Source organism: Chanodichthys erythropterus, chromosome 2 (assembly GCF_024489055.1).
Source record: "Chanodichthys erythropterus isolate Z2021 chromosome 2, ASM2448905v1, whole genome shotgun sequence".
Taxonomy (NCBI): domain Eukaryota; kingdom Metazoa; phylum Chordata; class Actinopteri; order Cypriniformes; family Xenocyprididae; genus Chanodichthys; species Chanodichthys erythropterus.
This window is the reverse complement of record NC_090222.1, coordinates 27889894-27917451: the sequence shown is the minus strand read 5'-3', so window position 1 is coordinate 27917451 and position 27558 is coordinate 27889894. Positions and strand designations below refer to the sequence as shown.

General features: G+C 37.0%; 1 protein-coding gene across 1 annotated transcript in view; it reads left to right on the top strand.

Annotated features, from left to right (window-relative positions):
- itga8 (integrin, alpha 8) overlaps positions 1-27558 on the top strand; it is a 69888-nt gene extending 42330 nt beyond the window's left edge. Inside the window, exons 21-30 of the mRNA XM_067394827.1 lie at positions 1480-1572; positions 12406-12485; positions 15930-16010; positions 16501-16606; positions 18383-18541; positions 19899-20009; positions 20749-20862; positions 23254-23355; positions 23873-23995; positions 26826-27558. Coding sequence (XP_067250928.1) covers positions 1480-1572; positions 12406-12485; positions 15930-16010; positions 16501-16606; positions 18383-18541; positions 19899-20009; positions 20749-20862; positions 23254-23355; positions 23873-23995; positions 26826-26915 — 1059 coding nt within the window. The 3' untranslated portion in view covers positions 26916-27558. The remainder of the gene's footprint in view (positions 1-1479; positions 1573-12405; positions 12486-15929; positions 16011-16500; positions 16607-18382; positions 18542-19898; positions 20010-20748; positions 20863-23253; positions 23356-23872; positions 23996-26825) is intronic.

Below are 27558 nucleotides of genomic sequence, written 5' to 3'. Positions count from 1 at the left end.
GGAAAGACATGCCATGCTTCCTGATTATTGACTTAGTGGGAGCAAATACAAAGAGAAGAGAAGAGGGCCCTGTGGGACCCCACAAGAGAAAGGAGACCTAAATCATTCAAGTGCTATGCCCTTGATGCCCACCCACTGCTCCAAACTTGAGATCAGGATTTCATGGTCCACAGTGTCAAACGCAGCAGTTAAATCTAGAAGCACAAGAATAACACGATCATCAGAGTCAGTAGCTTCTGTGTTTAGCAGAAGAAAGAAATTCATATAGGTTTGGAACAACTTGAGGGTGAGTAAATGATGACAGAATATTCATTTTTGGGTGAACTATCCCTTTAAGGCAAAAACCTTTACATTTACAAGAATAGCTTGTATTTCTTGATGTTTTATCACATCGCACCTGGTTATGACACATTGTAATGTGAACTCAGTTCTTGTGAAATATCAGATTTTCTGAACGGCTTTAAATCCATCATGTTGAAATTCTAAATCTGTAATCCATTCTGACACAGAGTTAAAAACACAAACATGAGTGCTGCAATGGCTTTGATGTAGTAATGAGGCAGGAATGCACTGAATGTTGATCTAATTATGGCTAAGGTTTCTTATTAAACATAGACTAAAACATGCCACATGCCTAGGTGTGTACTGTAATGCATTGCCGAGATCTAACAGACTGTTTATTTCATTTCATACAGTCCTGCTTATCTTCATTCATATATTCTGATGTCATCCCATTCATGCATCTCTGCAAACACACTGCCTCTTCTTCCATGAGACACTGGCGCTGTGCGGCACTAACCGCAGAAGATCTGATTGCTCTCTGTCTGTCAGTTATGAGTTTAACAGATGCAGTGTATAACTGGTAATTGCAGCGAGTGTTTGAGAGTGGCTCTTAATGCAATTTGCACAACTCCATTAGCTGCTCTTCTGGGAACCGACTGGTTACGGTTTGACTCTGTTTTGGTGAGAGGAAATAGTTGCCAGAGGAGGGAGATGGAGGAAAAGAGAGACTGATGTGGGGGGTTGATGAGATGACAGGGGTAGGGCCTCAGTGATGTATGATGTGATTACTATCAGAGAATTCATCATGTACTTTCTCTCCCTCGTTTCCTTTCCTCCGTCCCTCCCTTGCCCCTCCAGAGACATGTTTTCACTGGATTATGCTAGTTATTGACCGGGTTAATTATTGCCTGGTTTTGTTTTCAGTGATGTAATGTTCCTATTTTATTTTATTTTATTTTATTTTATTTTATTTTATTTTATTTTATTTTATTTTATTTTATTTTATTTTATTTTATTTTATTTATTAAATAAATTGAAATAATTATTTGAATATTTGTTGGAAGTTCTGAGGTGGCATGTGTCCCTTTGAATGGGCATAATGCTTCTGTTTGTGTTCCTTAGACATTCAGCATGTAGATCAACACAGCAGCTATTATAGATTAAATAATGAAGATCTGCTTTCTCTTTCTCTCTCAGGATCTTCAGCGGCTGAACTGCGAACACAGAACAGAGAATGATACCAGAGTTGTAGTGTGTGACCTGGGAAACCCAATGGTGGCTGACACAAACGTAAGAGCCATGTCACATAAACTCTATTGATGTGATGTAATATGTACAGTTTGATCCAAAAATGAATGAATGAATGAAACATACTCTACAGTAGTACACTGACATGAATGCTTCGCCAATGCTTTGTAAGTGTGTGGTACATATTTACATTTCTTGCATTACAGTGACAGTAACAAACCTTAGTACTCAAGGGAGCAATAGAGTTTCCTTCAAATGTCTGTGCCATTAAACCAGATGTGTTATTATTTAGGTAGTAAACTATAAACCTGTCAACAGTGTAACTAACATAACTAACTTGCTCAGTAATCTTCATTTCAAACTATTGCTTTTCTCGTACAGCCACCATGACAGACGTTTACCTAAAAGAGACAACAGACTGAAAAAAAAGCTTTGTGGCAACACTGAGAATGCAGTACGTACTTGCATTGCATTATGAAATGCATTCTGATGCATCAACACATAAAATTGGGCTTGTGTTCATTTGTTTGTGTAGATTTTGTATCTCCTGGACTTGCATATGTTGGCCTTAGCTTACAGTGAGAGCTTGAATCCCTCAGCGCATTAACATAAATGAGCAGGACAGAGGTAGGAGGATTTTAGAGGGGTGAGAAAAGGGTAAGACAGCATATCAGTTTGCCCTTTAATAGCCAGATATTTAGCAGTGCTGTCAGCTTACTGAGACTTCAAGTCCTGTATGAGACACCTGCAGATGCATCACTCACACACATACCTTTTGGTCAAAAAAACAGGATGCTGAAATTTTGAAGGAGAGAAATCCTTTCAGTAATGAAACCAGAGATAAGTTCATAAATACTACCTTTCAAAATTTTGTTTTTTAATTCAGCAAAGACATTTAAATTAATCAAAAAGTGACAGTAAAGACATTTATATTGTTACAAAAGATTAATTATATTCATCAAAGATTCCTGAAAAATGTATCACGTTTTGCACAAAAATGTTAAGCAATGATTATAATACGACACGTTTCTTGAGAATCAAATCAGCATATTAGAATGATTTCTGAAATGTAGCATTGTCATCACAGAATTAAAATGCATTTTGAAATATATTACAATAGAAAACATTTTAAATTATAGTTAATCACACACACACACACACACACACACACACACACACACACACACACACACACACACACACACACATATATGAAATCACATTATTACTGTTAAACATTTACTCTATTTTTGATCAAATTAATGAAACCTAAGATATTAAGACATCTTTTCAGAGAATATTTTAACTGTTTATTTTTCTTTATATCTAAACAAAAAAAATTTTTTCTTGTTTTCAGCATAAACCGCTCTACATTTTGATAGATTTGTGCTGAAAGCAAGATATTATTATTTGTATTTTTGTTTGTACTGTAAATTTTTACTGAAAAATGACTGAAAATATTTTTTAGGTGGGAATCATTTATTCAACCATTAATTCAGAGGAAGGAAACCATGTTCCTCTCTCAGTGTGTGTTAGTGTGTGTGTGTGTACATACCTTCACTAACCCAGATATTTTTTTAAGACTGCTTGTCTACTGGCCCCACGGACCCTCAGGAATCTGTTCTACAGATGTATTCATTCATGTGCTATTAAGGACACATATGCATCTCCTGCTGAGATCAGCATATATGTTCACTAAAGAGAAAACACACATACATTACGTAGAACTTTTCTTGCACAATCAGTACCTTGATGTGTGCATTGTGTGATATTTTTTCCTTCTCCCTCTCTCCTCTCTCTGTTTCTTTACTACCTCTTTCTTCCCAGTTTCTCTGTCAGTTTCTCTGTTGATTTTGAACATTGTTAATGAGAGTACAGAAAACAAAACAGCGGGTTGAGAGAAAAAGTGGAATAATGGAGTGAGTGTGTGAAGGGAGGTTGTAAACACATTGGGACAAAGTCTAAACACGCTCTCCATCTATTTACAAGTCACTATGACAACTCGTCTCCAGCCATCCCAAATATCTCAGCCTGGGGTGCAATTACATCGGTTACAAAACACACTCTTGACCTGTCACAACACACTCCCAACACAACATCCTGCCCTGTGTCTCATATATAGGCATATACACACAAACCAACACACACAGTTTTGTTCCTGAGTATGTCCAGATCATCTTTACATTACTTTGTGTATTTTAAACTACATATTCATGGTTGGTGGTATGTTGTTGTTTGCTGTTTCTACTAGTTAATAGTTAATGGCTGTAATTTGTAAACTCTAAAGTGACATTAGTCCTCCTCTTTACCATCTCTGTTTCTCATTCCATTAGTTTCCCATTTCCTCAAAGCCCTAAGGGTGAACTGCTCATTAGGCTCAAGTCAGATTTATTCATGCTTCATCCCTATTGAGTATCACAAAAAAAAATAATAATAATAATTGAGTAAATTGTATCATTGTCCCAAATAGATTTATGCAGCTGTTAAGGTTATTTTGGTAGTAGAAGAAATTTTGTGACTATGATAGATTTCCAGACATAATATATTTTGGAACATATGAAGAAAACCGAGGTCTGTCCAACTACAAAAAATGACTTGTTGCATCTAAAGTTCTAAAGTTGGCTGGATAGACATTCTGTAAAATAATGAATTTGAGTTGCGGTTACTATATTCCGCTTTGCAGAGAGGGTTTTAAATGGACTCACTGTCTTTGTGAATCTGTGTGCAGCATTAATTTCATTGGATACAACATGGCCACTGTTGCATTAAATATAGATTTTTGTGTGGTTAATTATAATGTACTAAATAATATAATCTGATAGTGCCAAAAATACATGATTTAAACCCATTTTTACCAATTATTTACTTTATTTCTTTCTTATTTTTCTGAGAATTAATTTTTACATTGTGTATCACACACGCACACCTGCATCTTTATTAGACAGTTTACTCCCTTCCTTTTCTGTTTGTTTGGATTGCAGTGCTTGTTAAAGCAAAGGCAAATTGAAATGTAATTTGTCAGTAATTTGATGCAAAGCTGGTAAATGCTTGGGCTCGAGCAGCGCCAGCTCTCTGAGAGCGGAGGCAGGGCAGAGTGGTTTATTACTGTGTTTACTACAGCAGGTCAAAAGATTATGTTGCTCATAAGCTATAAATCAGAGCATCACAACTGAATAGGCAGAATATTTCACAACTGAATAGGCAGAATATTACCTGCGGATGGACCTGCGGTTTTAAAATGGTATTGGTCAATGTGTGTAGGCAGTTGGCTGGATACTCAGAGGTCTGTGTTATTATATGTCAAACTGGCCTGTCATGTTGGTGGATTGTGGGTTTGGAAGAGAGCCTGTAGAGAAATTCTGTGGCAGCATGTTGAATGTAAAAGGAGCAAATTAATCATGAGACAAAAAAACTGCTTCACACATAAATAGCCTTAAAGGTGAACTTAAATTACATTTTTGAAGTACTGCTTCAAAGCGGGTGGGATTATAGACTGATCATTATAGTTGCTCTGCCTCTACTGCTGTGGATCAGCTCCTTGTCTACCAATGAGTCTGAACCTCATTTACTGACCACAATACAGCCATTTCTTTTTTCAAGTTGTGTGTGACAGTCGTTTAAAGCAAGTCTTTTCACAACCAAATGATACTGCGGTGGCTGTTATGGACTATTTAAATCTAGTAGGTTTGGTGTCTCGTGTTTCAAATCCAATGACGCTGGTAGTGACGATTCTCTCTGACCAATCAGGGATCTGCAGTGTTTACACGTCACATTTAGTATCGGTACATCTTGCTTGGAACCTCAACTGAGGTATTATTTAAGCGAGCCATACCATTCCATACCAAGCCATGCCATGCAGTAGAAAAGTGCCAAAAAGTGAGCCGTAACGAGCCGTACCATGCAGTGGAAAAGCGCCATTAGTAATTATATTACTTCAGTAACTTCAGTTAGTTGCCAAGGCAACATTTCTAATAGTCATTTCAGTTTTTAAGTTTAAGTTTTTCATGTCATCTGTTGCTGTTGAGGATGCTTAGCATAGCAACTCTGATTAGCTTGGTTAGCATTGACTAGTATTTCTGAATAATGATAGATGAGGGGTGGGGCAGAAGGAGAGGTAGTGTGTTTGGCAAACCTGTTTGGAAATTCATTTCTGTGTTCACCCAGTAAATGCCATCATTTACTCACCCTCATGTCATTCCAAACCTGTATGACTTTCTTTATTCTGTGGAACACAAAGGAAGAGAGAGTTGTTTGGCTCTATGACCTGTTAACATGTTCCAGATTTGGAAGGAGGGGGCGTTGTCATGGTGACAGGCTGTGTCATGGAGCCTCTGGAGTTAAACCCACATGGGCCAAATTATCATGGCACCAGCAGAGGAGGGTGACATGGCCACAGATCCCCCATCTCACACATACATCAAGCAAACTATGAGACCCCTCATGAACTCACACTCACAAAACACTCACACACTGTTGTCGCTGGCGTCACTAAACAATCGTACCACACATGGAATCAGCGCAAGGCCTGTGATCAAATTCAATACTTTTTTTTCTCTCATTTTCTGTTTTCTTTTTCTTTTTCAAAACTTTCCAAGCTATCCTCTCATAGCCCATAAAAGTAAGTCATAACCATGTGGTGCAGCTCATTCATCACAAATAAGCCATCACAAGACCAATGTGCAGAAAACATGTTAGTCACACCACCTCAAATGGTCTGGGCACCACAAACAGTTCCTATACGAGGAACAGCAGAGATTTGTATTGACCATGTTGTCTGAAGTAGAAGCTTCCAGTTGTATTGTATTTTTAGAAGGAAACAGTACAAATGCATCTAGCTGGAGGCTCTCCGTTGAGCCACCAATTAAGGCACAAATAAGCCACCAATAAAACACTTTGTTTTATAAAGCGGTGGGGACTTGAATGGGCCTTTGCACATACACATTGGTTGTTACCTCACAACATCAGTTGCTAATATCTGAGTCAAAGCTAAAACAATTAATGACATTACAGTTTGAAATGTCGAAGTTATAAGTTAAGTTAATACTCTCATTTTTTTTAATGAAATTTACTCTGATTAAATAATTGCAGCCTTGCATGGTTAGCCGAAGTGTCTTCTTTAACATAAAAATTTTTAAATTAAAATTCTTTCCCTCCCCAAACTTTTGAATGGTTGTGTATGAAGTGTGTTGTACCTAGTGCTCAAATGAACTCATGATTACATTTCATGTAATATATTCATTCCTATATCCTCCACTGTCAGTCTCAGGATTCTGTCGGTCTGGCGATTAGTTTATTAACCAGTAGGTGAACATCAAACACGGCTTGCTAGTCCAGTATAGTGTTGTCAAAAGTACAGACTTCAGTACCAAATCGGTACTGAAATTTTAAAAAGATGTGACGATACCAGAATTTCCCCCTAGCATTTTTAGCGCTGTTGAACGGATTCTTAAACACCTTTGATTGGCCATTGTGTTCACGTGCTCAACAGATATGTTTCTGAGTCTTGCTGTTCACCGAGTGCTTACACAGATCCACATGGGAGCGTTTGAAAGCTGGCATCTATCAGTGGATCCCTAATATATCCGCTGATAGACAGATCCGCTGATAGACACCTGTTTTCAAATGCTCCCATGTGTATCTGTGTAAGCGCTCGGTGAAGAGCGTCACAGATGTCTATTCACAACATGTTTTTGAAGCATTGATCGTTGTAGCCAATCTCAGACATATCTGTTGAACGCATGAACACAATGGCCAATCAGACGTAAATCCGCTCAATAGCGCTCAAAATACTTGGGGGAAATGCTGGTATTGTCACATTTTTAAAATGTAAAAGTCGGTACTTTTGGCACTAGTCCAGTAGTCATTATGTTTAGTAACATTAGTAACATAAAATTAGCAACATTTCTGGGCATTTTCTGCCTTTATTAGAAGGGACAGTTGAGTAAAGACAGTAAGTTGACAGAAGAGCTACCGCGCAGAGTGGTGCCCATAAAGTAGAGGTCTTCACGGGTCCAAAAATTCATACCCGAACCCGAAGAGACCCGTAAATGTGCTACACGGAACCGACCCGGCCCGACTATTATTTTGAAAGTTGGACCCGAACCCGTGCAGAACCGAGAAATGCTATAAATGTACTGCCCGGACCCGTCTAAGCTGGACCCGGACCCGTCTGGACACGATGGGCACACAGGTCTATTCCACAGCAAATTGCTATTAATAAGTCAATAAACAAGTTGCGAAAATAAAACGTGTTGTCTTACCTAATATTAGTAGGCTATAGCTTTCTCCCTTTGACTGTGATGCGCTTGACAAGATAGTTCATCCGTTATTCCTCTCTTGCCGATTGAAATGCTTAATCCACTTATTATTCCAGCTTTAAAAGTTCACTTGCTGTCACGACTTTGCAGTTTTGCATTCTTTCGTTGTATCTCGAGACTCGAGTCAACTCTAAAATAACTTTGATTGTTTGCCCTTTTGAACTATAATAACGATTGACATGGCCGCTGACGTTAGCATTACTTATTTACGGTCATTTCTGTGCTTTCTGAGCCGAGTCTGACCAAGACTTTAGATATAACGGCATAATGTTATTATAAAAACAGGAGAAAGAAAGTGCGCTCGCATGAGCGTTAGGTGGAGCAACCTGAAACATAAGCTTTAAGCGTCACAGAAAACATTCGTGTGATAGTTCATATTTTGTTAATGATTTGATATAGGCTATGTTATTTAAATGTTATTTAAATGCGAATGTGCAAGGCTACAAGCAGTTCTTGAGATTTGAAGTTTGTTTGCATTACTGTTGCACACGATAGGAATAGTAAAACTCGATGATCACCGTTCGCTTGCATTAACTCCGCCCGCTCTGCTTCTGACTTCTGATGGCTGGGGTCGCTCATGTTTTTTTTCACCTTATTTCCCGGCTCATACTTTGCAAGTTACAAAACACACGCACAACGCTGACTGACTCACTCCCAACACGGCCAGGTGATCTCCGAATCAAATCGGCTCGGGTATACACACAATGTTAAACAGACCCGGTAACCGAAGTAATAGATTGGGACCCGACCCGGCTGACCATTTAAAATATAGTCCCGAACCCGTACGGGTCCCGGGTCCTCGGGTCTTCTTTGTAGACCTCTACCATAAAGCCTTGGATCTTTTGGCTAATTTTAATAAAACAAAACTGCAGTTCTTTGTCATATTGTGATTTCATGAAGTGAAGTGTCTTGTATTCTATTAGTCTCACTAATGTGAATCTTCTATCTATATGATAATGCATTAAATTCCCCAGTAGTCTTAAAATAACAGTGTAAATTTATTTTCTGAGCCATAAATCCAACATGACTCGCCCCATCTATCGCTCTCTTTAAATGAAGTGAGGAGTTTAATGGTCTGTAAAATAAAACGCATTGAATGAGTTTATTGTTTCACTGACTCCTACCTATTTTAGCTAATATCACATTAGGGTGATATAAATTCACAGAATTTGGCAACAGTTCATGGATTTAGTTTCTATCCACAACACCTCGTATTTCCCAGCAACATGAAGCGTGTATTATTTCTTAACAGAGTGGGCTGATATTTTGGGAGCATCCTAGCAATATGCTTCTGATGACACTGTAAATAACAGACTGACAGGCTCATCTTTGACTTACATTGTTCTTTGTCTTTTAATCATGCAAAATCCAGCCATCTTCATGCTTTCTGGATGCACTCTGTCCAGCTTTCCTTAGTCAATCTGTAATCCATCTGAATAAATACCAATGCACATATGTATTCAAACACAGTGCTTTTGATGTGTGTGTTTGTGCTGTTTCAAATGGAAACTGCATCTTACATTTCATTCCTATGTTGTGAAATGCACTTAATCAAACACACTTGAAGAACTTGTACATTTTTCTCATGTTATACGCTGTGTTCTGTTCTGAGTTTCATTAAAACTTTCGATTTAGAGTTATTGTCTCATTAGTGTAATTAGATGATTACTGTTGCCACAGAAACATATGAACCAGCCCTTGTAAACTCCAATCTCTGATGAAGTCTCATTTCTGAACACATGTATGAAGTTGCGCAGATATGATCTTCATTTGTTATTTACCAACTCTGTGGGTTTTAAAAAAGGACGCAAGACCACAAAAAGGGGCTCCGTGGCCAGTTCCCTCTTTAAAGTTTAACAGCACTTGTTACTCTCACCCGTCTGTTATGAGGTGGCTTTGTAGTGAGGAAGCTTTCCGCCTGGGGAAGCTCATTTATGGGGCTCCAGAGTTAGCACATAGCCTTTAGCTTAAGGACTGGCCTTCATTAACCATCCCAGCAGCCATTATCAGACTTCTTCTAATGAACTACACCATATGGACACAGTTACAGCCACAGAGAGCGAGAGAGATGATTGGTGAAAGTTTACTATTTGTTTGTGAATGAAGATTTCAGTGTTTAGACTTTGTTCAGCAGAGCAGAAAAACAACAAAGGTAATTAATCAAAGAAAATGGCTTTATAAAGACTTGTTTTTTAAAAGCTGACAGACTTTTAACTGTACGCAAGGACAAATTGCAATTATATAAATATAATAAATATGGTAACATTTTACAATAAGATTTCAATATGTTAACAATAGCTAATATGATAATGCAAAAGAATAATGAGCTATACTTTTACAACAAATATTAACTGGTTGATTTCTACATATACATTTTTAGCATTTCAAGGGGCCATTTACACAGAATGCTTTTTTGTTTGAACATTGCATTCACATCTTGCATCTTTTGCAGCCTCTCACACATGACACGCCATTCTAAAAATGTGGTATTCAAGTTAAACTTTTAAAGGTCTCTAGACCTTTCTCTTTTTTTCAGTCCACTGCACTGCATCTTGTGTTTTAAATGTAAAAACATGTGAATACTCTGCCAAGTTGTATAAATTACCATTAGCAGATTTAGCACTCTGGAATAATTGTTTCTGATTGGTCAATCGTGATATTCAGCAATCGATAGAGATGTGTTGTTTATGAGTGACTCGTTCATTTGTCACATGACAACTGAACAGAAGACTCGGGAAGTGAACTACTTATTTATGTTTCTCATAATTTATCTTTGGCCGCATTATGATTTCCTAATACAAATATGAAGGTTTAACATTTTAACTAATGAATAAAATGACTTGAATACAGATTTGTGCATTTTGCTGCACAAGATTCAAAGATCAAGTATGTAAAATAAAGTCTTTACATCACTATAGTGGTCAGATATCTTCTAATTAGGGATGCACCGATATTGATACCAGTGTCGGTATCGGGCCGATACCATCTCATGTACTTGTACTCGTAAAAAAATACCCCTGATACCAAGGAACGATACCTCACGTGACGTAACTGACAGAATTGCCTTTGGCGGCAACAGAAACAATGTCAGCCTCAGGGGTGTGGAAATACTTCAAAATTAATGACGACAACCCACACATTGCGTTCTGCATGCAAATCGCACTAAATGACACAGAGCAGAGGCGCTCTCTTCCCAGTTCTCTCAGACAGCACGCAATCAGTTCTCCTTGCACCTAAATGGTCAAATGCACAAATAGTTGCCAAAATGTCCATCTTGGAGTAAATGCAGTCGGTTATGGCTTAAGTAGATGTAAACAGGTGAGTGAAAAAAAGATATGTGTCAGTATATTACATCCTTGGATTCGATCTTAAAATAGTAGCAAAATACAGTAGCCTAATTAAATATTTGTTTGTCATTAATGTTAGTAAAACAACAAAAGACATTAAATAAATATGTGTGTGTGTGTATATATATATATATATATATATATATATATATATATATATAGTGAAATAAAATTTCTCATATCATATTGCCGACTCGTCTCGTATTCCACCATGACAAATCTGGTCACCCATGGTTGTTTACATTGGTTCATATTGTTATGTTATAAACATTTGTTCTGTAATATTTGTTTAGCACTTTTGAAAGGCAGGTTAAAAAAGGCGATGTTTGTTTTTGATTTTTTATTATGACTTTGGTAATTATGCCCTTTGAAGGTTATTGGACACTGTGAAATTTTGACAAGCACATAAAAATTATTACTTTTTTCGTTGGAGTAATAATAAAGAAGCTGCCCTACCTTCATTAGTCTCACTGTGTTGTGCTTGGAAAACTGCCACATCACCAAAAAAAGAAAAGAAAAAAGAAATTAATAAATGTATAGGCATCGGTATCGGCGAATACCAGAAAAAAATTATCGGTACTTATACTCAGTCCTTAGAAAATGGAATCGGTGCATCCCTACTTCTAATATTTGTTGTATATCAAACCGCTCATCCCGAACACGGTATATGAAGTTGGAGCTACTTGCATGTCTGTCATATCACGCTGTGGACTCACATTCCCATTTCACACAAACTAGCGCCATCTCGCATATGAGTAGTTTACTGTAATGAAAATGCTCTCAGATGACTTCATTATAAATATTACTGTAATGTTGGTGCAGTGTTCCTCTTTTTTGCTAGGGTGATTGTTTAGTATATTGTAGTTGACTGCCTAATATTGACAGCTAATATTTATAGCTATAATTTTGACTCAAATCAGTATCCATTGTCCATTTTTTATTGATTTAACGAGTTACACTTGTATACTTGTAGTTTAATAATTTTCATGTTATTTGTTGGGGGTATAAGAGCAGTGAGACTATCCAGACAGACCCCACACTCCTCCCCCCAGCATGTAAGACGGCACAGTGTTAATTGTGGTGGGTTTTTCCTGTATGAGCCAGTGGGGGGAGAACTCTATTCTGTTTTACTGAGCACTTACAGATGTCCCTTAAGCTTTTGATGTCTTCATGTTTTTCCCTTTCTTCTCTCTCTCTCATTTTGGCTCTAGTTGTCAGTTGGTTTACGGTTTTCTGTACAGAGGCTGGAAGATGCCCCTCCTACTATTGGCTTTGAGCTGCAGATACACAGGTACAGTAACTATCACCTTTCATTTCAACCATATCCCAATTCAATTCAAGTAAGCATAATGTATTCTCACAGCAATTATCTTTCACTCACACTCACACACACAATCATTTGCATTTCTGGCCAAATCATTGTCAACACCCAAGTCCTTACGTTCCCACTGGTCATAAACTTATACAATGTGTAAGTGTGTCTGAGAAGCAGAATGTGTGTGGCTAACATTTCTGGTCCAGGTATTCCCTATGTTGTTGGGTCCAAATGTCCCCACAAGGATAGTAAAACAATTTTTGGCATTGTGGGGAAAAATTTCGGCCCCCATGAGAGAAATGGTTTATAAATCATACTAATAGTTTTTTGAAGTGTAAAAATGCAACATGTTTTCTGTAAGGGCTAGGTTTAGGGGTAGGGGATAGAATATTCAGTTTGTACAGTAAAAATCATTATGTCTATGGAGAATCCTCATAAAGCACAAAAACTTAACATGTGGTACCGTAACTTATAATTTCATGTATAGGTCTCTCGCACTACTCAGTTGTGTGTTTGTGTGTGTGTGTGTGTGAGAGAGAGAGAACAAGGTAAGTGGTGCGTGTCACTTTGATGTATGTTTTGGGGGGTCATTTTGTAAGCTAGGGCCCCAAATGTTGGTCGTTATAGAGCCAGACTTTAGAACAGGAAGCTGAGTGTTGATAAGATGTCCTTGGATGGGTCACAGAAAATGGATGGCATACTTTAAGAGACTCTGTTGTCTATGTGTGGGTGTATGAGGAGAAAAATGGCAATTTTGTATTTATATACTGGGAAAAAAGCTTTTTTTTTTTTTCCCCCGGTCATCTGTTTTTTCATACTTAGGGATGGGTCATAATGGTTAAATAATCCAATAGCCAGGTAGTCAAATAATAATTCATTTTATAAATACATGTATTATTATTATTATTATTATTATTATTTATTAACATGATTTTTTAAAATAAAAAATATAAAAGGCTTTCTTAAAACCAGGTAAGTCACTAGTCAGTTTTAGAGTTTCACAATGCATATTATTCAATTCAATTCACATTTATTTGTATTGTATTCACAATATATATCGTTTCAAAGCAGCTTTACAGAGAATGCATGTCAACATTGCAATTTAGAGTAATCTTTTATCAAAGATGATTGTGTCCAATTTTTGTAATTTCTGCAATGTAGATAAACAAATCATGCATTTAGCTAACAATGTATTAATTTACGGTAGAAGTAATGAGCTCATGGAAGTAATGAATACAATATTGCATTATGCATTTAGCAAAACAATCGCAATCACACTGTTTCCTCCCCACTTGGTTTGCATGTCCTTGGCCATGTTCTGTTAAGCACAAGGGTGAAGCGTATTTGTTATAATAACACTCCTCACTGTGATGTTACTCACACATATGCACAGGGAGGTTTTTATGAGCACATGTTAGTTTTGGGGTGTTGAGATGACTGCCAGGCTGCTCTCAGTGGAAGGGATATTTCCCTAAGGGTTTAATCACTGAACCCTAAAGTCTCAGAGCAAGGTTAGGTCAAACAGGAGGGTGAGTGTACGTATGTGTATGTGTTTTCGCCTGCACATGTGAGTGTGCACATGTAATATGTTTGCACTTAAGTGTGTGTGCTGTATGAATGCATTTGTGGTGTGTGTCTTATCTGTTTCGGTATGTGTGTCTCTAGAGAATAGAGAAATTTTCTGGTGACTAATGTTAGCCACATGTTCCTCTGCCCACTCTGATTTTTCACCTTGAGACGGAATAAGAGTGAAAGACGGAGAGGGGGGGGGAGAAAGCTGCAGATACAGAGAGATAGAAGCCAGGTGTCATGCAGCAAAAAAGATGTTTTGTCTTTCAAGTCTTTCACATTTCTGTGTGTGATAATATGGCTCTGGTGGATGATTAAATTTTTTAACTTTTAAAAGTAATTCAAATTATGTAATTATTATTAGTTCTAAAAAGTACACTACCATTCAAAAGGTTTTTTTTTTTGGTAAGATTTGTAAATGTTTTTGAAAGCAGTCTCTTATTCCTGCCAAGATGCATTTATTTGATTAAAAATAAAATTTTACTGTACTATATTTATGGTAAAACTGAATTTTCAGCATCATTACTTCAGTCTTCAGTGTCACGTGATCCTTCAGAAATCATTCTAATATGCTTATTTGGTGCTTAAAAACTTAAAAGTCTTATTATTATCAATGTTGAAAACAGCTGCTAAATATATTTATGCAAACTGTGATACATTTTAAAAACTAAAATTATTTTCTAACATTAATATATTTTGTAACATTATAAATGTGCTTACTAATACATAATGTAGTCACTTTAAAAAGTTAATTTCTGAGCCCAAACTTTTAATATATAATTTAAACAATATACTTTTAATTATTCTTTTTCTACTTTATGATGGTTGTATTCTGATTCTCTCAGGATGGAAATGTAGGTGCTGGAATGCATGTAACACATTTCTTGATTCATTTAATAAGTCCTGAATGAATTAAACAAAATCTTACAAGGCTTCAAAGATTCTTCCATCTCCTTGTTCCTTTCAGTCAGACAGTGAGTTTTATGGCATATAGTAAATATATCATTTTTGTGAGCCCCAGTTATTCCACAAGATCAAAGTTACAATTGTCAGACTTTTTATGGGGGTTTTTTTATGCATACATCCTCTCCTTTGACTTCTTAGCTTCCCTGGAATTATATATATATTTTGCTTTTAAAATTTACCTCTATGTTTTTAACAGCTGCATAGTTACCAGGGTGACATTTAATAAGGTGTGAGTCACTGGCAGATATATTAGGACAGAATCTAAGATTATGTAGTTTCTATAGACCAAAAAGAGTCCCATAAGTATTTCAAATACAGTACATTGTCTAATTATATTATAATTACATTACTTCTTTACACACTTGTCACACAAAATTGGTAAACCAATTTTAGGACTTTAGTTTGTATTTCTTTTTGTGCATTCTCACATTTGTCCAGATTTGTGTTTGACCACACACTCCAGGTGAAATTCCTTTTTGTATAATATTTGCGTTCATTGTGTTGTATGAAATGAGAGTACCGGTGTGTGTGGCTGATGGTGTTTTTATGGTTTTCACTCCACAATGACCGGCGAGACAGTTGACTCAGGGAACACTAGGACAGCGACATGCTCAGAAGAAAACAGTATTGTTCCTTGTTCATCATCTCATCCTCGCACCCTCAAAGGACAGACACATTCACAGAACACAGATGCGCCCTGCCTCAGGCTCACACATGGAACTGTTCAGTAGTCTGAGACACTGTGGCCAGTTCACTAAGACCTTCTACAGAAGAGCCTTACTGTCTCATAGTGCACATTACATAACTCTGTATGTTACTGGCACTTTATTTTATATCAAAATGTTATGTTTTGTTATGTTATATTTTGTTTGTTTCTCTGAACAGCTCTAATAAGGACAACTCAAGAAGTGTTCCAGTGAATCTGACTCTAAGCATTGCGGCGAGAGCACAGGTGGAGATCAGAGGGTAAGTATCTCTTTTATCTGTCTCTTTCTGTCTCACAGAGCAGAAAATGAGCAGTCCCTCGAAAAAATGCTTGGTTGCTTCAACCCATGTTTTAGAGTCTAATTTTATTAAAAGAACCCAAACTGCCACTGTTTGCCTGTTCAGAGAGATCTGGAGAAGTTATTCACCAGGTCCATATTGATTATTAAATACTTCTGTTCCATTAAAATACTGTCTTGCCATAAAGTCAAAGTGAAGGATAAATAAGGCATATCATAGAAAATAAGAAGACCAACATCTGTTTTTATGACACATTAGCCAATAAATATCTTACTTTGTCTCAGTCAAATGTTTTTTCTTATTGAATATCCTGTTTGAATTGGTAATCTGCCACACTAGAAAATTAAAACGGGTTTGAAACTTGTACAGTCTCCTAAATATTTTCCAATAAACACATGCTAATAGTTTGCATCTTACAGCTGCTTGAAAATCTTCTCTCTGTTTTCCTCAGTGTGTCTCACCCAGCTCAGGTTGTTTTGCCTTTCCCTCGATGGGAACCCAAAGAGAAACCTGTGAGAGAGGATGACGTCGGCCCTCAGGTTCAACACATATATGAGGTACGGAATAAACAGACACGAAAACAAAACATATTTGGTAAACATGGAGAGCCTCAGAAACAGGAATAGAAGAAGAGGTGTATGGAAAAGTATGGAACTATCATGCTCTGTTAAATGGCCAGCAAACATTCAAAAATTTTGTTGTGATCAAAGGGATCCAGATCAGTAGTAATCACTTTTCATAAAACACACTTGCAAACACACACGCATACTACAGTACATAGAAAGTAGACATACAAGCGTGCCACAACTAATCACAGCTGATCTTTAACACACTGAGTGTGAGTGAATTTAATCCATATTTATATGAAAAACAGTTTAACTTTGTGACTCAGCGTTACTTTTTTAACAACCCAATTCTCTCTCCAGCAATAAAATCTAACACTAATCTATTATAAGAAGTAAACCACAATAAACTTTCCTCATGGAGTGTAGTGCATCCAGCTAGCAAAAACCAACTTCTGTATAGCTATTTATTTGTTGTTTGTTTTTGTGTAGACTCCTGACCTCTTTTTGCTATGAGTGGGCCTCACTAAACACCATCTGTCCTGCGGCTATTAATTTTTTAATTGCCTGTAATGTTGGCCAGACGCTGTACAGATGGTTTGTGTTAGAAGCAGCTTCAGCTCTGCCATGTTCAGTCCAACCGCTAATGCTAATGCTAGCCCAGAGTGTTTGATTTAATGTTTATCAATTCTTGTACATTCTTCCATATCAAATGAAAATCTGATGATTCATATTAAAAGTATTTGGCATCAACAGCACCCCTTATGAAAATTTACCATAGCTTTTCACTATAGTAAAATTTTGAAAGTGGTATTTCGGAAGAAACATTGTTTCATACTGTAAGGGAATCTACTTTATTTTTATTAATTCTACATGTTTTTAGGTTATTGGATATTTAAATGTTCATGCATATTTACTCTATTTTAACATTTTAACATTCACTTAAAGTTATTTTGTCACGTGTGGCTGCGGTGAATAAAGCACACAACAATAGAAATACTACAACAACAGTCTTTAATGTAACTCAGGAATTACAGGAGAACACAATAAGGCAAACACAACCACTAAACATTAAAGTCCCCCTGAAATCAAAATTTAATTTTTTTACCTTTTAGTATTAATATTTTAGCCTTAAGGTTATGAATAAGTTCCAAAACAATGACAAAATACGCATTTAAGACATATAAGCATTCAAAACTTACAGTCTCTCACTTCCATTAAAATGGATCACAGATTTTCATGACATCACTGCGCACATCAGCTTCTCATCAAATCTTATGTCCAATCACATGCTCTCTAGAATCTGAAGTCCCGCCCCTCCTACATTATGAACAGACACTGAAGCTGTGGCTGAAATCAGTTATTTGTTCACACATTTACTAATTTCTATATGGTGAATGGCACATAGTGCACTATATAGGGGACAGTGAACGATTCAGACAGTGTAAATATGCGTTCCTTTGATGCGAATGAAGTCCCTTTTCACGTTAGTGTCACATGAACCGCCGCAGCGCGAGCAGTCTGCTCTGGTCCAGAGACACGAGAGCACAGAGTGGATCACATTACCCATTTTTCGGCTATAACATGAAAATAATTGGAAATATATCAAATATATAATGGTATCGGCCATAATTTCCTTATTGGTGCATCTCTATAAATGTTTATAAGGAAACTTGAATATTTTTAAATAGATTTAAATGTATATTTTTAAGTTTGGTAATTTGAAGTTTATGCTGGTTTCTCTTTTTGTTTCTCTCTTCTTTTTCACAGTTACATAATAAAGGTCCAAGTTCAATAAGCAGGACTGTTTTGGAGGTGGGCTGGCCCAGTCAGTTCCATGAGGAACACCTCCTCTATGCCCTTCAGATCATTACCGACGGACCTGTTCACTGCAGCGTCAACGGCTCCCTCAACCCACTGGACCTAGAGGTAAACTTACTCTTATCTCTCTATCCTTCTCTCTTTTTTCCCCTCCCTGAGGGTGTCCTTTCTAAAGAGAGCCACTTCAAGAAGAAAGAGTCCACATCCAAAATTTTTTACACTGTTTTAGTGAAGTTGGCCCCCTGACAAGATCTTTCCTCATACACAGAGCCAGTTACTTGAATGACTGTTTCTTTCTCCATCTGCATCACAAATCTCTCTCTTGCCTGTGTTCTTATAAATCTCAGGTTTCTGTGCTTTTACTAATGAGCCTCAAATAAATGTAAAACTGTGACGGCTGAGTCCTGCTTGTTTTTGATCAGAGGGTGTTGGACTAATTCTGACCCCTCTGCTCTCTTGACTGGACTTTATTATCGCTGTTCAGATTTCATGTGCAGTCATTATGAAGCGTCACAACGTCCTCATGAAGCCTCTGTGCCTTGTAACTGATCTGCGTTCATGCTGAGTTCAGAATTTTAACCACCTGGACTGATATTAGAGCTCTCTTCCTGTGAACTTTAGTGGAGTGAATTATGCTTAACCAGAGTTTTGGCCCTGAACTCTATGTCTGCTTCTCTGACCACATTCACACAGTGACAACCGCATTATATAATACAAGTGACTTATTTTTTTCACATTTTTTTTTTTTTTTACATTTTAACTTAAAATACTAACTACACATACAGTAATTGTATAGATACATAAATAATAGAAATACAAAATATTTAATTAGTGTTTTTCTTTCCTTCCGTGTGACACATTCAGAAATCATTCAGTGCTGAAAACTGCTTTGGAACAATATTTATTTTGAAAAGTGGTATATAAATAAAGTTAAATTAGTTACTTTATAAAGTTAAAACAAAAACAAAATTGAAAATTTAAGACTGAAAATATAAAAATAGTAGTGTAACACAGTTCGTAGATAAGGAAGAAGGAGGCGGGAACCGGCAAACGTTAAACATAACTTTAATTCAAAATAAACAAATACAAAACGAAAGTAATGCCGGCAGACCCTCGCGGACGTCTGCCAGCCACACAAACATAATAAAACATAAAATAATATCCAGGCCTGGTCCTCTCTCGTCCTTCACTGTCGTCGCTCCTCCTTTTATGCCTCCGGAGCTCCTCTGTGAGAGACTCGAGGCCGGTGCGCCTCGCAGGTGGAGCTCATTATCTCTCGCGTCACCGGCCTCGCGCCATTCCCTCACGGCTCTCGCCCGCCCTGCTCGCCACAAGTAGCTAATTCAAAATATTAATAAATACTATAATAATATAAAAAATAATACTAAAACTGCTTTATGAGTGTAACTGTTATTTCCTACACACAGCAGGTTCCATCTAATATACCCATTTCTTGCATGCTTAGACCTCCACTCTTCAGGACACTCCAGAATTACTGGGCTTTCTGAGGAACAGCAGCGGTCCGACTCGCCATAGACGATCTGTTTCTACAGCCCAGAGCAGCAGCACGACACTGGTACGCACATTCACTCCCACAAGAACCACAAACACTCTCACAAACCACCTAAAGCACATGGCTGCACGCCCTGTGGGAACACTCTCATAGATGTGACGGATAGATTCTTATGTTGAACTTGACGTGTTATGGGGACCTGTGTTAACCTCAAAGGTTGAGTTCACCTGTAAATCTCATAACAGGTCATTCATATTATGCTTATTGTCCTGCTCTCTCAAACTGTCTCTTTAGGGATTGTGTGTGTGAGTGAGTGTGAGTGCATTGACCAGGTGGTTTTGATAATCTTAGTCCATCACACCTTAGACAATGTGATAAGACAGGGCAGAGGTCATGTCCTATGCACATACACAAACAGTTGCCATTGATACTACATACATACACACCATCACTCAACTCTTTAAATGTAACCACTAAAATCACATAAAATCAAGTGTGAGGCTTTTAAAACATACAACATATCTGCAGAGGTACAACAAGGTGAAAATGCTCATATTTTACATTTTTCAAATTTGACACTGTTTTTATTGCAAATTGTATTATCAGTAGAAGAATTTCAGTGAAATGTTGAATTGAAAAATGTTTAATTTTATGTCTAAATGGTTCAAAATCCTAAAAAATGTATTTCCAGGTTTTATTTAGTTGTCGAATCTTAGATTTTTAATGTGGTCTCAAACTTTTGGAGTCACTGTACGTACTGCTTCCACATTAATGTGAAAGATGTTCTCTACTTTTTCTCTAGAACTGCTCTAATATCAACTGCCTGATGGTGGAGTGTGTCGTGGATCGTTTGGATCGAGGGCAAAGCGCAGTGATCAAGTTCAGATCTCGTCTCTGGGCTCACACCTTCTTACAGGTACTTTTAACACACATATATACTTTAATTTCTTGCTAATCGACCATGGAAGTCTTGTTGGTTAACATAGTTAAAAGAATAGTTCCCTCAGAAATACAATTTCATTATTTACTCACCCTTGTATTGTTCTAGAAAATGTGTGACTTTCTTCTGTATTTCATTTTGTGAAATCTTTTTGTTTTTTTTTTCATGTACATACAATTAAAGTCACTGGGCTCAAATGTTTTTGCCAACAGGTTTGGGAAAAAATGTTCAAATAATGAAAGTCAGTGGGTCCAAAACAACACTGAACTCCATTAACTTTCAATGCATAGACCCAAAAAAAAAAAAAAAAAAAAAACATTCTTAAAAATTTGTTATATTCCATTCTGAAGAAGAAAAAAAGGCATACAGTTCAGAATGACATGAGGGGGAGTAAACAGAATTTTGACAGAATTTTCTGAGTGACAGAATTCATTTCTCAGTGAACTATCCCTTTAAAGTCCCCCTGTAGTCAATAATTTTATCTGTGAAAACTCATCTTTGATCACCAAAATGACATTTAAAAGTTTTTTCCTTGAAAAAAACTCTTCATGCCTTAAAATAGCTTGAATGTAATTCTATACCCTTGCCTCATTTAGTATACCCAGTTCAATTAATATGCTAATTAGCCCCACCTCCACTCACTTGCACAAGCTCAGAGATCCACTCGTTGACGTTCACACGGTGACGCGATTGGTTACAAGGTAGTTTGTGGCGTCAGAAACACCAGCGATTTCAAACCACGTTTTTGAGACTGTCTTTGGTTCGCTGCAGTTTTAAGAAGAAAATACTCAGCAATTGACCCTTTGCAAAGATCTGCCCCCCTTAGTTACTGTCGCTACGTCCGACAAGCCATGTCGCTCTTGTGCCACACTTCACGTTTTCCCGCTGTGAAAAATACATTGCGAAGCAAGAAATAAAACACGAAATTAACTAAATAAATATGAATAAACATCAGAATCAGAAAATATGTTGTTTCAACCGTGGAAAGATGTCAATACGCCATTTTTCAAGTTCAAGTCCACCTACGTTACTACTATCTCTCATATCCGGTATGTTTGTTAGAAAAAAACGGCAGATTTGGCGTTATGACTGGCCAGATCATTTGTCAATCAAACTCCCAGTGAAGGGTGAATTGTTTTGACTTATGAATTTGCACATGGTTTGTCTTAAAGCATATTAAAAACACCACACAGGCATATAGACAACATTAAAAGCATGATTTTCACCCATTCATCCATTCTTTTCAACAGGGACACAGTGTATGTAATCACAGAGAAGGTTGCAGCATGGAATCTACTGTAGTGTATAAACATTCACAAACTGTCGCAGTGTTTTTAGATGTTATCTTCACAGCATCCCTGTAAAGTCCAGCTGGTGATTTTCACTTCTTAAATCACTGTATGATCAAAGGCTCTTATTAAGCTGCGTTTACACTGACTGTGGTTTGCAGCAACAAACCTACCGGCAGTAATTCATTTTCAATGAGCATTGGCTATTTGGGGTGACATGAGCGACCGTGGCTGATGCAACAATGTTGAGCAGAGTTCAGCTTCTATGCCAAATGCACAACAACATAATTCCACAACTACCAATGGGAGTGCAGACAGTGAAGCGTAAGAACAGTGTAGTTTTATCAGGACAGTTCACTCACCCTCATGTCATTTTAAACCTGTATGGCTTACTTTCTTCTGTGAAACACAAAAGAAGATATAATGTTTAAGGTTCTTTGTTTGTTAGTTTGTTTTTTTGCTTATACAATGAAAGTTCTTTTCATTACAAAGAAATAAAACTCATACAGGTTTGGAACAGCATGAGGGTGAGTGAATGATGACAGGATGTACATTTTCAGGTGAACTATCCCTTTAACATGGTGTTCCTCTGAACATGACCAAGTGTTTAACTCAACCTCAGATGTTAGGCTGGTATCACAGGAGATGACATCACCAGCCTAACTAGACACCTCAGTCATGTGACGCCATAAACTGACCTCGTCAGAACAAAATGCTTTCATCTCATCTTCAGAGGAACGTCCACAGAAAGCAGACACATGTTTGAGAGCACGTACGCTGGTGTGTCTGCAGGACAGTAGTGCTCTTTGCATGTGTGTGTGTCTGTGTGAGTGATCCTAGGTTAAAGGAAGTGCTTTAAGTTTTTGTTTTGCTGCTCTTTTGACCACTGCTTCTCGTTAAGCCTCATCCATGCTGAAGCCATTACAACTCAGCGCCCCGTCAGACACCCGCCATGTGCGTTCTGTTAATGTTAATCTGACATTTTCCTCTTCGGCGAGGGGCCGGCCTCTGTCCCGCTCACTCTGAGATGTTTCCATGTGTGTTGTATTTATGCTAATCCATTGCTTTCCTCTGGCAGAGACGGAATGACCACTACACGCTAAACTCCACAGTGTCCTTTCAAGTGACGGCCATGCCTTATCGGATCAAAGCTGATAGACTGCCACGCCAGAGCAAATCAGTGAGTGATCTACTGTGTTTGGGTGCAAATAGAAGAAAGTAGAAAATACATAGTATTTTAAATACATAGTAAAGACATATAGTACTACCATGGTATTTTGGACATGTACCATGTTATTCTTAGAAATACCATATAAATACCATGGTACTGAAATTCATGTATTAAAGTACCATGGTATCATCAACACCTACTGATGCAATGTGCAGTACTTTTTGTAAGGCTCTTTATGTGTATTAACAGCATTAGGGCTTAGTTGAGTGCTATAATCAAATCATAACACCCCTACTTTCTTCTCGGTGTAAAGTATAAAACTGTCAAAAAGGAAGGAAATTAAATAATTAAGATAAACAAAACATTCTTAAGGAGCTTCTGTTACATTAATTTAAAACAAGACAAAGAGGTGAGAGATGATAAGGCAAAGTAAGCTGTCAACCTGCTTTATGTGTGCTAATATCATAGCTGCATCAGTGGTAGTAAAATATGAATGACTTTGTGTTTGCGCACTTGTGTTTTTAAGATCGGCACATTTGTGGTGTGGGCCATTCCTGACGTTTCCTTTGCCATTCCCCTGTGGGTAATAATTTTGGCTATACTGCTGGGACTGCTGGTGCTGGCTATGCTTAGCTTAGCAATGTGGAAGGTAGGTTGGCCATAACACACACACACACACACACATGATGCTGTTGTGAACACACTGATAATCAGTCATAAAACCACCATCCAAAATATTGGGGTTTGTAAGATTTTTTGTTGTTGTTGTTTTGAAAGAAATTAATACATACTTTATTCAGCAAGGACATTCAATTGATCAAAATTGACAGTAAAAACATTGATAATGTTACAAAAGATTTCAATTTTAAATAGAAATTATTGCTGTTCTTTTGAACTTTATATTCATCAAAGATTTCTGAAAAAAAATCATCATGGTTTCCACAAAAATATTAAGCAGCACAAATGTTTTTTTGAGCAGCAAATCATCATATTAGAATGATTTCTGAAGGATCATGTGACACTGAAGACTGGAGTAATGATGCTGAAAGTTCAGCTTTGCCATCACAGAGATAAATTACAATTTAAAAGGTCTTTTGAATTATAATAACATCTCACAATATTATTGTTTTTGCTGTATTTTTGATCAAATAAATGCAGCCTTGGTGAGCATAAGAGACTTCTTGCCAACCCCAGACTTTTTCATTAAGCTTCAGTCTTCATCTGTCTGTCCAATTATAAAACACACAGACTTAATGAAAATCTTGAAGGATTAAATTGCTCTGTATTTCAGATGAGGTTAACAGAGGAAATAAATGTTCTCAAAGTGTTCTATGTATATGTTGGCATTAGTCTTCAAGTCTTCAAGAACAGCAAAATCCGTCTGTAACTGCATCTGTGCTTCAGTGAAATAGCAAAACAAAGGAACTACAGGGGGTAGAGAAAAAGAGATGGCTGTTAGAGATAGAGTGAGAGGAGGAGATGGTGGAGGAAGTGGAGAAGGGGGTTGGAGGAAGTGAAGTGAAAAGAGGTATGGGGAACATTGAACAGCTTGATGAAAATTGGCAAATCAGATTAACAGATAAGGGGGGGGGGGGTTGCAGTTGGGCAGTAATGAGCCATTTTTGATATTATCAGTGTTTTGTCTACAGAGCTGTTCTCAGGCACTTGATTGGGTCCCTATGGAGGAGACGTGCCCTAATTGGCTAACATGCACAAACACACACATATGCATTAAACACGCTGAAGAGTGACGAGTGTGCATGGGTGCACAAGAGGAAAATGTCAATCAGATGTTGAGAGGGGTTTTTAGAGCAGCTGAGGCTCTAAATTTTAGTTTAACAAAGACTATTATACATTATATTAGATAGTGTCAGTGTGTCACAAATAATGGATCTGAAAAGTGAGGAAAACATGGATCCATCCTACTGAGAATACAGTGTAATTGCCCCCTCTTGTGGTGAAATGGGTTGTTGACAATGTGTCAATGAACTTTATCAAAATGAACATTCTCAATTAAAATGTATACATACATACGTTATATATTTAAAATTATATAAATGTATATATGCTAATTTAAATATAAGTTCAGACAATTTTCTAATTTAATGCAGTTTAATAGAGTTATGTTACCAGCATGACAATTTGAGTGAAAATTTAAATGAATGTACAGGAATTTCAGATTTTTTTGCTAATTTTCTATATGACTGTTTTTGTTTTAATGACATCATCACAGATTACATTTTCACAAATCTACTTGTTTGATTGGTGATCTAAAAATAGCGCAGAATGTTTCACACACATATATATATACACACTACCATTCAAAAGTTTGGGATCAGTAAGATTTTTAATGTTTTTAAAAGAAGTTTCGTCTGCTCACCAAGGGTGCATTTATTTAAATAAAAATACAGTAAAAACAGTAATATTGTGAAATATTATTACAATTTAAAATAACATTTCTATTTGAAAATATTTTAAAATGTAATTTATTCCTGTGATGCAAAGCTGAATTTTCAGCATCATTACTCCAGTCTTCAGTGTCACATGATCCTTCAGAAATCATTCTAATATGCTGATCTGCTGCTCAAGAAACATTTATTATTATTATCAATGTTGAAAACAGTTGTGTACTTTTTTTCAGAATTCCCTGATGAATAGAAAGTTCAAAAGAACAGCATTTATCTAAAATACAAAGCTTTTGTAACATTATACACTACCGTTCAAAAGTTTGGGGTCAGTACGATTTTTTTTAAAGAAATTAATACTTTTATTCAGCAAGGATACATTAAATTGATCAAAAGTGACTGTAAATACATTTATAATGTTACAAAAGATTATATTTCAAATAAACTCTGTTCTTTTGAACTTTCTGTTTATCAAAGAATCCTGAAAAAAAAAAATTGTACATAAATGTTTCTTGGGCAGCAGATCAGCATATTAGAATGATTTCTGAAGGATCGTGTGACACTGAAGACTGGAGTAATGATGCTGAAAATTCAGTTTTGCCATCACAGGAATAAATTACATTTTCAAATATTTTCAAATAGAAAATTTATTTTAAATTGTAATAATATTCACAATATTATTGTTTTTACTGTATTTTTACTTGGTGCAGCCTTGGTGAGCAGACGAAACTTCTTTTAAAAACATTAAAAATCTTACCGATCCCAAACTTTTGAACGGTAGCTGCTTACGACTATGTTTCTGATTTTAAATGATATTATATCAGTACAATCAGCATATCCATAAATAGATCTATTTACTTGATCTCCACTGATTCCAGTCCTCTGAATCTCTGGTCTTAAATGGGTCAACGTCTTCAAACTCAAAGAGCACATCTGTGCAAGTGTTCTAGCAGACAAAACATTGGAAGAAAGGAATCATGTCTGTTATCCCAGGGATCACATTCTCATCCTCTGTTCTTTTTCTTTTTTTGTCTTTTCCCCACCCGCCTCATCCCACCTGCTCTCCTTCTTCAGTGCGGCTTCTTCGATCGGGCACGGCCACCCAAAGATGATGACGTGTCAGACCGCGAGCAGCTGACCGCAGAAAAATCCACAGATGCGTGAGAGCAGAACAGATGAGAAGTATGAATAAAGAGGCCATGGGATGCTTCACCATGAAGACAGTGGAGGAGTTGTGTTCGAAGGTTTCGGTATCTTTGTAGAAGACTACAGATCCAAGCCTCTAAATAAACTACAGCTGCCACACTGGACTGCGATCTGTGAGCTGGGCCACAGTACCACTCAGAAACTTTCATAAAGCTTTATTTAAAATGGCAGAAGATCAAGAACTCTGATAGAGCTGCAATATCCACAGTGTCCAAAGAGCCACATGCCAGTACAAGACTAGAGGCTGACCAATACAGTCCCAAAGATTAAGATCTCACTGTCTGATCAACTCCATCGACTTCCTGTTAGGTTACGATGAAACACAGTGATTACTTCTGACAAAATATTTTTTTAACATTATCAATGGAACTTAAGATAATATGATCTCAGTTAGCAGCTCAGTAAGATCTGGATCATTCCACAATACACTTCACATTGTATGGCCATATACACACTGCAGCTAAATATGGATCCACTCCTCTTTTGTCATTTTCTGATATTTTTTGTTTTCATATTTAAACATCTGACACCAAACTGTTTAAACTGTTGGCATCCATATTTCATGTTTACAGCAGAGAGATGCAAAAAATTATTATCATGA